At 39.3% G+C, this 12,942-nt stretch overlaps 1 protein-coding gene across 1 annotated transcript in view; it reads left to right on the plus strand.

Annotated features, from left to right (window-relative positions):
- LOC107568992 (magnesium transporter protein 1-like) overlaps window positions 1-6,993 on the plus strand; it is a 19,415-nt gene extending 12,422 nt beyond the window's left edge. The window contains exons 7-9 of the mRNA XM_016254991.1: window positions 1,939-2,013; window positions 2,101-2,191; window positions 6,441-6,993. Coding sequence (XP_016110477.1) covers window positions 1,939-2,013; window positions 2,101-2,191; window positions 6,441-6,456 — 182 coding nt within the window. The 3' untranslated portion in view covers window positions 6,457-6,993. The remainder of the gene's footprint in view (window positions 1-1,938; window positions 2,014-2,100; window positions 2,192-6,440) is intronic.
- Window positions 6,994-12,942: the final 5,949 nt, after the last annotated feature.

A 12,942-nucleotide genomic window follows, 5' to 3' on the forward strand; every position in this document is an offset into this window, starting at 1 on the left:
ATAAAGTAGAATTAAAATAGAATAGAAAGTGTTAGAGTTAGAGGGTCAAATAAAGGTGGAACAGATGAGTTTTTAGTCGTTTCTTGAAGATGGCTAAGGACTCAGGATTGAGTTGGGCAGGTCATTCCACCAGGAGGGAACAGTTAATGAAAAAGTCTGTGAAAGTGATTTTGTGCCTCTTTGAGATGGCACAATAATGCATCGTTCACTTGCAGAACACAAGCTTCTAGAGGCACATAACTCTGAAGTAATGAATTTAGGTAAATGGGTGCAGAGCCAGTGGTGGTTTTGTAGGCAAACATTAATGTTTTGAATTTTATGCGAGCAGCTACTGGTAGCCAGTGTGACGTGCATTTTTTTCAACTCGTTAAAGATGCTGCATTTTGGATTAATTGTAGAGGTTTGATAGAAGTGGCTGGAAGACCTGCCAAGAGAGCATTGCAATAGTCCAGCCTGGATAGAACAAGAGCTTGAACAAGGAGTTGTGTTGCATGTTCTGAAAGAAAGGGCCTGATCTTCCTAATGTTGTATAAAGCAAATCTGAAGGACCGGGTGATTTTAGCAATGTGGTCTGAGAAATTCAGCTTATCGTCAATCAAGGTTTATAGCTGTTATTGAAGGAGTTATGGTTGATGAGCCTAACTGGATGGTGAAATTTTGATAAAGTGATGGGTTTGTTGAAACCACAAGCAGTTCTGTCTTAGCCAGGTTGAGTTGAAGGTGATGGTCCGTCATCCAACAAGAAATGTCTGTTAGACAAGCTGAGATGCGAGCAGCTATCGTCGGATCATCAGGAGGGAATAAGAAGTAGAGTTGAGTGTCATCAGCATAGCAGTGATATGAAAAGCCATGTTTCTGAATGACAGAACCTAGTGATGCCATGTAGACAGAGAAGAGAAGTGGTCCAAGTACTGAGCCCTGAGGCAACCCAGTAGCTACTTGCGACTTGGACACCTCACCTCTCCAAAATATCTTGAAGGACCCATCATGAGAGGTAAGACTCAAACCACTGGCGTGCGGTTCCTGAGATGCCATTTTCCAAGGGGAGTGGGGAAAAAGAGAAATTATTGGTGAGTGCTGCAGGAGTAGCATTGTCCTCTGGTTTGATCCACGTCTCTGTCAGGGCCATGAGGTTTAGTCTTGAATGATTAGTAATAGAAGTAATAAAATCTGCTTTGTTTACTGCAGACTGGCAATTCCAGAGACCAATAGAAAAAAAAAGTAGTTTATTAGTAGACATAGGCAAAGTGTGCAGGTTGTTAGGATTGCGCTGCCTACAGTGTGTGATGTGTGGTTTGCGAGTGGTAGTGAAATTAGGGATCTGGAAAGACATAGTAAGTAAAAATTGAAAACAGAAGGGAAACAAGTAGTAAGAAAAGAGAATGATTCAAAAGCGATACTTATGTCCCTTGCTGGTGTCCCTGCTCGTGGAGTCCAACGGTAGAGTCGATGGTCTTTACCAGGGGTGCCCAAACTCGGTCCTGGAGGGCCGGTGTCCTGCAGAGTTTAGCTCTAACCCTAATCAAACACACCTGAACCAGCTAATCAAGCTCTTACTAGTCATACTAGAAACTTCTAGGCAGGTGTGTTGAGGCAAGTTGGAGCTAAACTCTGCAGGACACCGGGCCTCCAGGACCGAGTTTGGGCACCCCTGGTCTTTACACTCTTCGGTCTTCACACGAGTGCTATACTTTTTTTATACTAAGCTTTTTATATTCGTCTAACAAAACTCAAATTGAATTCAGCTTGGACACACTTTCCTGTTTATTCACACAGTAAACCATGGATACTATTACTATTATTATTAATACTATGGTACTATAACCCATGGATCTGTTCTGTTTGGCTGTGGTTTTATGTCTAGTTAGCACACAATCTTGCCGTGTTTCATGTCAGTCATTCAGCCTGTCGTGATCGTGTTCCTGAACTCTGCTTCAGATGCTGCGGTGACTTTAGGAATGGTGCTGCTTCATGAGGCTGCGACCTCTGACCTGGACGTTGGGAAGAGGAAAAGTATGCTGTCGAATGTCCTGTGCTCTATGGATTATGAATGCTTGATAAGTCAGAGCAGGTTTAATTGTAGTCTTGTTTTCTCTGCAGTCATGTGTGTAGCAGGAATCGGGCTGGTGGTGCTGTTCTTCAGTTGGCTGCTCTCCATCTTTAGGGCCAAATATCATGGATATCCTTACAGGTGAGATCATTAGACCGCTGTTTAATGCAAAGGTCTGAGAGCACTAATGAAAATCCTTCGGTAATGCATTTTTTTTAATTTAATGCAAAATTACAGATTATATAACTTGAGTAAAATTAATTTGAGAATTCCTTAGTATTTGCTCTTTTACTGTTTTGCTTCAATAACAGCAGCACAGGAGCTAAATCTAATGTGACTAATGATGTTCTAAGCATGATTTAAGATCTAAAGAGCATCTTGATCTTCAGTGGAAACCAAATCTGATGTCTGTGTCACATGATCAATGACACTACATTTGAATAGTGACAGAAATGGTGCAGAATCTTAAATAAATATCATTATTCATTACCGTTCAAAGTTTGGGATCGGTAAATTTTTTAAAAATGTTTTTCTTTTTTTTTCTATAAATATTTTATTCAACAATGATGATCAAAAGTGACACTAAAGACATTTAAGATGTTAGAAAAGATTTCTCTTTCAAATATATGCTGTTCACTGAGCTTTCTATTCATCAAAAAAATCCTGTTTACACAAAAAAAATGCAGCAGCTAAAACTTTTTCTTGAGCAGCAAATCATGTGACACTGAAGACTAGAGTAATGATGCTGAAAATACAGCTTTGAAATCACAGGAATAAATTACATTTTAAAATATATTCACAGAAAACTGTTTCTTCAAATTGTAATAATATTTCACATTTTTACAGTTTTTACTGTATTTTTGTTCAAACAAATGCAGCCTTACTGAGCAGAAGAGACTTACTGAGCTCAAATGTTTGAATGATAGAGGTTTATCTAGGTGGATGTTGAAGTCTCCAAGCATAACTAGGGGGAGTACCATCCTCAGGAAAGGTTGAGAGCAGCACATCTAATTCTTCCACAAAGTTATCTAGTGGTCCTGGGGGTCGATAAACAACTATAAAATGGATTTTAAGAAGGTGGGTAATAGTGGCTAAATGTGATTCAAAGGAGCTGTTGATACTCAGAGATGGTAAAGGATTAAATGTCCAATCCTTAGAGATAAGCAGACCAGTACCTCCACCTCTTCCAGTCAGATGGGGGGAGTGGGGAAAAAGAGAAATTATTGGTGAGTGCTGCAGGAGTAGCATTGTCCTCTGGTTTGATCCACGTCTCTGTCAGGGCCATGAGGTTTAGTCTTGAATGATTAGTAATAGAAGTAATAAAATCTGCTTTGTTTACTGCAGACTGGCAATTCCAGAGACCAATAGAAAAAAAAAAGTAGTTTATTAGTAGACATAGGCAAAGTGTGCAGGTTGTTAGGATTGCGCTGCCTACAGTGTGTGATGTGTGGTTTGCGAGTGGTAGTGAAATTAGGGATCTGGAAAGACATAGTAAGTAAAAATTGAAAACAGAAGGGAAACAAGTAGTAAGAAAAGAGAATGATTCAAAAGCGATACTTATGTCCCTTGCTGGTGTCCCTGCTCGTGGAGTCCAACGGTAGAGTCGATGGTCTTTACCAGGGGTGCCCAAACTCGGTCCTGGAGGGCCGGTGTCCTGCAGAGTTTAGCTCTAACCCTAATCAAACACACCTGAACCAGCTAATCAAGCTCTTACTAGTCATACTAGAAACTTCTAGGCAGGTGTGTTGAGGCAAGTTGGAGCTAAACTCTGCAGGACACCGGGCCTCCAGGACCGAGTTTGGGCACCCCTGGTCTTTACACTCTTCGGTCTTCACACGAGTGCTATACTTTTTTTATACTAAGCTTTTTATATTCGTCTAACAAAACTCAAATTGAATTCAGCGGTGGACAGGAGGATCTGGTGGTTAACTGTGTCAAAAGCAGCAAACAGATCCAGCAAGATGAGTATAGAGGATTTGGAAGCCGCTCTTGCCAGTCTTAGGGCTTCAACAACTGAAAGCAAGGCAGTCTCGGTCGAATGTCCACTTCTGAAGTCAGATTGGTTGCTGTCCAGGAGGTTGTTCTGAGTGAGAAAGGCAAAGACTTGGTTGAACACAACTGGTTCAAGTGTTTTTGCAATGAAAGGAAGAAGGGAAGTCTGTCGTTCTCTAAAAGAGTTGGGTTAAGAGTGGGTTTCTTAAGAAGTGGGGCTTGAAGGAGATGAGATGGAATAGGATCAAGCGGACAAGTAGTAGGATGATTGGAAGGGATGAGTTTAGAGACGTCTGCCTCGGAGAGTGGAGAGAAGGATGAAAACGGGTGTATGTTTGCTGGTAAGAGTGTATGTTTGCTGGTAAGATGTTTGACAGTTTGTGGTGTAGCAAATTGTGCACTGAGGTTTTGTTTTTGCAATGAAAGGTAGAAGGGAAACCGGTCTGTAGTTCTCTAAAAGAGTTGGGTTAAGAGTGGGTTTCTTAAGAAGTGGGGTTATACGAGCCTGTTTAAATATTGAGGGAAAAACACCAGTGTGAAGAGATGTGTTAATGATGTGAGTGAGTGCAGGTACAATGGCAGGAGAAATGGCTTGAAGGAGATGAGATAGAATAGGATCAAGCGGACAAGTAGTAGGATGATTGGAAGGGATGAGTTTAGAGACGTCTGCCTCAGAGAGTGGAGAGAAGAATGAAAACGGGTGTATGTTTGCTGGTAAGATGTTTGACAGTTTGTGGTGTGGCAAATTGTGCACTGTCGGTCCTGGAGGGCCGGTGTCCTGCAGAGTTTAGCTCTAACCCTAATCAAACACACCTGAACCAGCTAATCAAGCTCTTACTAGTCATACTAGAAACTTCTAGGCAGGTGTGTTGAGGCAAGTTGGAGCTAAACTCTGCAGGACACCGGGCCTCCAGGACCGAGTTTGGGCACCCCTGGTCTTTACACTCTTCGGTCTTCACACGAGTGCTATACTTTTTTTATACTAAGCTTTTTATATTCGTCTAACAAAACTCAAATTGAATTCAGCTTGGACACACTTTCCTGTTTATTCACACAGTAAACCATGGATACTATTACTATTATTATTAATACTATGGTACTATAACCCATGGATCTGTTCTGTTTGGCTGTGGTTTTATGTCTAGTTAGCACACAATCTTGCCGTGTTTCATGTCAGTCATTCAGCCTGTCGTGATCGTGTTCCTGAACTCTGCTTCAGATGCTGCGGTGACTTTAGGAATGGTGCTGCTTCATGAGGCTGCGACCTCTGACCTGGACGTTGGGAAGAGGAAAAGTATGCTGTCGAATGTCCTGTGCTCTATGGATTATGAATGCTTGATAAGTCAGAGCAGGTTTAATTGTAGTCTTGTTTTCTCTGCAGTCATGTGTGTAGCAGGAATCGGGCTGGTGGTGCTGTTCTTCAGTTGGCTGCTCTCCATCTTTAGGGCCAAATATCATGGATATCCTTACAGGTGAGATCATTAGACCGCTGTTTAATGCAAAGGTCTGAGAGCACTAATGAAAATCCTTCGGTAATGCATTTTTTTTTTATTTAATGCAAAATTACAGATTATATAACTTGAGTAAAATTAATTTGAGAATTCCTTAGTATTTGCTCTTTTACTGTTTTGCTTCAATAACAGCAGCACAGGAGCTAAATCTAATGTGACTAATGATGTTCTAAGCATGATTTAAGATCTAAAGAGCATCTTGATCTTCAGTGGAAACCAAATCTGATGTCTGTGTCACATGATCAATGACACTACATTTGAATAGTGACAGAAATGGTGCAGAATCTTAAATAAATATCATTATTCATTACCGTTCAAAGTTTGGGATCGGTAAATTTTTTAAAAATGTTTTTCTTTTTTTTTCTATAAATATTTTATTCAACAATGATGATCAAAAGTGACACTAAAGACATTTAAGATGTTAGAAAAGATTTCTCTTTCAAATATATGCTGTTCACTGAGCTTTCTATTCATCAAAAAAATCCTGTTTACACAAAAAAAATGCAGCAGCTAAAACTTTTTCTTGAGCAGCAAATCATGTGACACTGAAGACTAGAGTAATGATGCTGAAAATACAGCTTTGAAATCACAGGAATAAATTACATTTTAAAATATATTCACAGAAAACTGTTTCTTCAAATTGTAATAATATTTCACATTTTTACAGTTTTTACTGTATTTTTGTTCAAACAAATGCAGCCTTACTGAGCAGAAGAGACTTACTGAGCTCAAATGTTTGAATGATAGTCTATAGAAATAGTCCATAGTCTATTAAAAAATATATTAATGTGATCACATTTAATTTAGGAATTTATTCATACAAATGATGACTTTATTTTTTGCATTTAATTTATTTACTGACAAAAATGCCTTTTCTCTTTGTGCAGCTTCCTGCTTGGTTAAATGAAGACCCTCGGAGGAACTGTGGCAAATATTAATGCGCAAAGTGCCTTAATGTTTAAAACGAGTGATCGATTTGGTAGTTCTGCTTGATCCTGTATGTGCCTTTTTGCTTTCTTTTTATATATTACAGATTCGATTTGAAAAGTTTTTAATGAAAGTTTGTTAAATTCATGCGATTTCTCTCCCTGAGTGTTGTAGTGTAAGGAAACGTGGTGTCGGTTACACAGAGGATAAACTGAAGCAGATACACTGTATGGCAACGCTTGCTAACTAGGTTTCTTAGCGAATCAAATGCAGTTTGATATTGAATTTGGTTCAAATGCGTAGATTTGGAAGACGCACAAAAGCAAGCAAGGTGTTTTCACTTCTACCTCATAAATGTGCATATCGAGTGTCCAAAGTCAAATCAAAGTCGTCTAGCTTCTGAGGTGGTTCAGTATGAGATGGAGGGGAAAGCTCAGGGTGAATGAAAGTGTCCTAAATGTGGAGTGTTTGCTGTTGTCCTGCCTCAGGTGATGATTTCTGCCATTAAAAGTGCCTTGATTACTTGTTGCATTGTATTTATTTTGATTGCTCATCCAGTTCAGCTTTGAGTCACTCAGTTAGACCACTTTTAACAGCAATACAGTACAATAACATTAGGTGCACTAAGCAATTATTGGTTCATGGCTATGTTTAGAACATTGCATTATGCTACCTACTAATTTAGCAGTATTCCTATATCTACTACTCTTGAGAACAATCTCAGAGTCTCAACTTGATCTTCCATTTCTGGTGTGACTCATAAACTGATTAAAGGTTTGTTGTTTGATCAGACTGATAAAGTTAAAGGTTAAATATAGGCTACATAACTACATTCATAAATAAAACTACGAATGGTGGGAGTTTGGAGTGGATGAGGGGGAGGGGGGTGTTTGAGAACTGTAATTATGAAAAAGTATATATAGTTTAAGAAATTACACACTCCACTTTTTACTGCATTTATACATGCAATTAGTTTAAATGCAAAATAACCGCATTTACTTCGGAGATCTGAGAACTTGATTGCACGCACAGAATTAAACATGCATAATACGTTGGCGCCGCGTGCCGGGCGTCCCGAGTTCGAATCCCAGCTCGTGGATCTTTCCCGATCCCACCGCCCTCTCTCTCTTTCACCCACTTCGCTTCCTGTCGACCTACTGTCCTATCTAAATAAAAGGCATAAAACGCCAAAAATAAATCTTTAAAAAAAACATGCATAATACTTCAGATCGTCTCATGAAACATTTTTTGCAAGTCCCTCTGGATTTGCAAAAATGCATTCAATGTAAAAATGTTTAATGGTATTTTCATTGTCTGTCCAGTAGAGGGCAGTGCTGTCTCTCTGAACACCTCCACATTGAATAACACTTAGAAACGATGAGTCATGGAATAACAAACGACCTTTCAGATTTTTTTCCCTTTTATATTCTCATCAACCATAATTGCTCAAGTAAATTCAAGCAAGTTAGCTTAGGTTTAACCACCGTCATCATAACATCAAAAAGAGAAAACAGATGTAAATAGGATGCTGAACTCCATAGGCCTGGAAATATATTAGTATAAGCCATACCACCCATGTCACAATCATGAACATGTTTATGGTTCTTTTGCTTACATTCATAGCCATCCCCAATCATTCCCAGTTTTTGTCTGGTAATATCTATCAATGTAAGTAAATGACTGGGATTGCACAACTAAAAGAATCCTTTCTTGCTGTGTTGTCCTCTTTGTCTTAACAGGTGCTCTCAGGTAATTTGCAGCTGAAAATCTGCATGTTCTGGTTTAGATGTCAAGGAGCCAATCAGGCCAGACGTTGTGTTTAACTCCATATAAGGACAACCTTGAGTGCTCTCGGTAGTGAGCAGCGGGTGTTTCCCATGTTGAAGGCACACATTGTTCCTCACAGGGACACTGCCTGGGCTAAATGTGTGCAGCTCTCCACACGCCACACAAATAACCACTGCTATGTGATGTTTACACACCAAAATATAGAAGTAGCATCATGCTTTCTACGGAAGCCCATGCATGCATTGTTTTTTTTTCTTGCTTGTCTTTTAAAAAAAAATTCTGTGTGCTTGACATAATAGTGTGTTGGTTTTTTTATTTTTCTGGAAGCAGCAAAAGCTTCCTCAAGTGAATAGCTGTCTGGCAGTGATTGACAACTTGAGAAGGAGGCTGTCAGGTCTTCATCTTCTGTGTCGGAGACAATATATAGATATAGATATATATATATATATATAGATATAGATATAAAATATAGAAAGTCTCCCAGGGGTCCAAATCGAGCTATACCGCACTCTCCTGTGGTGTGAAATGAGCCCTCGGGGATTGGGGCGGCGTTCAAATTCATGCCTGCATTGTGGAGATGTGCAGAAAAACACTTTTTAAGGTAACATTTTCTGCGAGCTCTTCCTGTATGACATAATCTCTTCCAGGCTTTCCTTTAGCCACGAATGAAAAGTGTTGTTTGGTGCTTGTTCGGAAGGCAGCAAAGCATGCCAGCACATTTGTGAGGAAGGAAAAAACTGTGCAAATGCTTTTAGCAGGTTTGTGTACAAAACCGGAGTCAAACCGCTAGCAGGAGAATTCCTCAATCCCACTGTACACCAGATAACCCACACAAACCGCACAAATGAAATACAGCAAATAACATACTCATGCAACTCCAGCGTAATTAAAGGCATCTGATATCCTGAAAATCAGGTCTTGTTGTGAACACTCCCCGTTCAGGACACCTGTCTACTGAGGGCGGAGGCCACTGGGTATGAAAAGACATGAATTAAAGATAAAAACAGGTCCAGCTCAGTTTGAATGAAATGCAGCGTCACACCCTCGCCTCTCCGTCTCTGTTTGTGCTGTCTTGGTGTCTAGAGGCGTCCCTCCGCGCATATTATTGTAAAACCATGCCATGTGCCCTTTTAGTTTTGTGGCTGACAGAGACTTTTCTTTTTTTTATGATCCGTGGCCTAACTGGGTGGGTCAAAAAACATAACAGCTCACCACACTTTATAAGTCTTTGAGAAGACCACAAAACCAAACCAGCCTCTTTTGATCCAGTTCTTGTTAGATCAGCTTCGGTTTACTGCATGTACAGAGAGTTAAAGGGGTCATTTGATGCTGCAAAAAATAACATTATTTGGTGTATTTGGTGTAATGAAATGTGTTTATGCGGTTTAAAGGTAAAAAAACACATTATTTTCCACATACTGTACATAATTTTTTCTCCTCTATGCCCCGCCTTTCTGAAACGCATCGATTTTTACAAAGCTCATCGGTCTGAAAAGCGAGGTGTGCTGTGATTGGCCAGCTATCCAGTGCGTTGTGATTGGCCGAATACCTCAAGCGTGTGACGGAAATGTTACGCCCCTTACCATACTGTTGATGCCCTGTCAGGCCGGAGCGACGAGACAAAAACATGAAAACCCATTATAAACGAGGCATTTGTTGCATCCAGTGGGGACATAATTATGGATTATAATGACTTATACTGTCTTTTTACGCGTTGCTTTGCATCGCGCCGCGTAAACATAAAACCATGTCTGCATTTGTGATCGGAGAAATTACAAACAACAACTGCTACTCTACACTGCTCAAAACTCGCGTTTGAATCGTCAGTGGCAAATCCTTTAAATATGAAAACGTATTTACAGTCTGTGAGTCAGAACAGCCGGCATTGTAGTCTACTCTACCAGGATCAGGAAACAGTCCTCCATAAAATGTGCTGCAAACATCTGAATATTTGGGTTGAACTGTTCTGGAACAGTGTTGTAAATACAACTTAGTCGTGTCCTCTATTGGAAGGCCAAACAATGGAGGGGGGTGTTTGAGAACTGTAATTATGAAAAAGTATATATAGTTTAAGAAATTACACACTCCACTTTTTACTGCATTTATACATGCAATTAGTTTAAATGCAAAATAACCGCATTTACTTCGGAGATCTGAGAACTTGATTGCACGCACAGAATTAAACATGCATAATACGTTGGCGCCGCGTGCCGGGCGTCCCGAGTTCGAATCCCAGCTCGTGGATCTTTCCCGATCCCACCGCCCTCTCTCTCTTTCACCCACTTCGCTTCCTGTCGACCTACTGTCCTATCTAAATAAAAGGCATAAAACGCCAAAAATAAATCTTTAAAAAAACATGCATAATACTTCAGATCGTCTCATGAAACATTTTTTGCAAGTCCCTCTGGATTTGCAAAAATGCATTCAATGTAAAAAAAAAAAAGTTTAATGGTATTTTCATTGTCTGTCCAGTAGAGGGCAGTGCTGTCTCTCTGAACACCTCCATATTGAATAACACTTAGAAACGATGAGTCATGGAATAACAAACGACCTTTCAGATTTTTTTCCCTTTTATATTCTCATCAACCATAATTGCTCAAGTAAATTCAAGCAAGTTAGCTTAGGTTTAACCACCGTCATCATAACATCAAAAAGAGAAAACAGATGTAAATAGGATGCTGAACTCCATAGGCCTGGAAATATATTAGTATAAGCCATACCACCCATGTCACAATCATGAACATGTTTATGGTTCTTTTGCTTACATTCATAGCCATCCCCAATCATTCCCAGTTTTTGTCTGGTAATATCTATCAATGTAAGTAAATGACTGGGATTGCACAACTAAAAGAATCCTTTCTTGCTGTGTTGTCCTCTTTGTCTTAACAGGTGCTCTCAGGTAATTTGCAGCTGAAAATCTGCATGTTCTGGTTTAGATGTCAAGGAGCCAATCAGGCCAGACGTTGTGTTTAACTCCATATAAGGACAACCTTGAGTGCTCTCGGTAGTGAGCAGCGGGTGTTTCCCATGTTGAAGGCACACATTGTTCCTCACAGGTGTTTCTTAATTCCTTGTGCAATATAGGCCTAATTATTGACACAATACAGGTATAACCTGTGCACACAAATACCATCAAAACAACTGGAATGGTGGTAGTAGTTATAAAAGCGCATGAGTTCTGTCATCTGATATCATGATACCTTTATTGTGCATGCCAGCTCTTCACCTTTGCTCCAGAACTGCTGTATATGCTCTGGATAGCCCTAGACTTCTGGCACAAAGCAGACAAAACAAGCACTTTGCGTTTTAGAATTAGTCTAATTTCAGCTTTTGTATGTATAAACCACAAAAAAAAAAACAATTCTATTGTAATGAATAAACAAAATCCTTTCCTGTATGAAGAAGGCATTGGATGTAAAGCAAATGTGGCAGCCATATTTAAATAATGCTACTTTGTCAAGTAAATCCTTTAAAATGGGAGGACTGTGTGGAAACTTACTGTCATTTGTGGATTATGTGTTTGGTTGCAAGCTGTTGTACTCTAACAGTTGTGGTTTCATAGGAAGCTCTTGATGTGCTTGAGAGCTTAAACTATTTTTTTTTTTAAACTGTCGTTTTTTTTGTGCCGGTCATGCCAACAAAGGTTGCTGTTGAAGCGCTATATAAATAAAGGTGTCTTGACTTGATCATTTGTGCTTTAAACCCATATTTTGAAAAAGACCGTTTATGTAATGGTACAGGAACAGGAAAAGCATAAGGAACCGTCTGTATGGTATTTTGATGTCATACACCGATCGGTCTGCACATGCAAACAAAGCCAAAACCTAGATATTTTAGGCAATATAGAAATCCTGGCCAGGACGTGTCCTGGGAAAATGGCACGTATGGTCACCCTATAATATATAGCAACATTGTCTCTAAAATAGACTATTTTACACAATAGACCTAGAACATGTCTGAACTGCTTGGCCTGTTTAGTCATGGGTGCTCATGGATTTTTATTTGTTTATGTCTAATAGAAAAAAATGCCTGATTGCATTTACACATATTTTTGACATGCTACAGTGTGATGTTGAAAAGTAATGTGGTTTCTGGTAGAGTTTTGATTTGTTGATTGTAAGTGTACTTATTAAACCTGAGCGTTTAAATAACATACTACACCTTTAGGGCATCAAACAAGTCTAAAGAATCCATCAGCGCCTGGAAGGAAATTCCAGGAAATACAGCATCTTTTCTTGTCACAGGACAGTTATGCTGTTAATAATAACTTTTGCTCCTCACCTTGGTATTTCCTCCTATTCTGGAGTATGAGTCTGTAATTATGATCCAGAAAACCGCTGTGACCTGAAAAACAGACGGCTGGGACTCATAACGCTGCATGAAGGCAAGAGAAAGTCTTCTTATATAAATGAATGAATGAGCAAAGAATAACTGAATTCTATTAACAAAAAGTATCATGTATAACGGTATACCATATTGTTGTATGTGCTAGTATTATATTCTTTGAAGTACCGCTGAGTGTCATGTAAAAACAATGAACTGGTAATAATCAATATATTAAAGGGGTCATATGATGCTGCTAAAAAGAACATTATTTTGTGTATTTGGTGTAATGAAATGTGTTTATGCAGTTTAAGGTTCAAAAAACACATTATTTTCCACATACTGTACATT

Source organism: Sinocyclocheilus grahami, unplaced genomic scaffold (genome assembly GCF_001515645.1).
Source record: "Sinocyclocheilus grahami isolate Dianchi unplaced genomic scaffold, SAMN03320097.WGS_v1.1 scaffold1300.1, whole genome shotgun sequence".
NCBI classification, from domain to species: domain Eukaryota; kingdom Metazoa; phylum Chordata; class Actinopteri; order Cypriniformes; family Cyprinidae; genus Sinocyclocheilus; species Sinocyclocheilus grahami.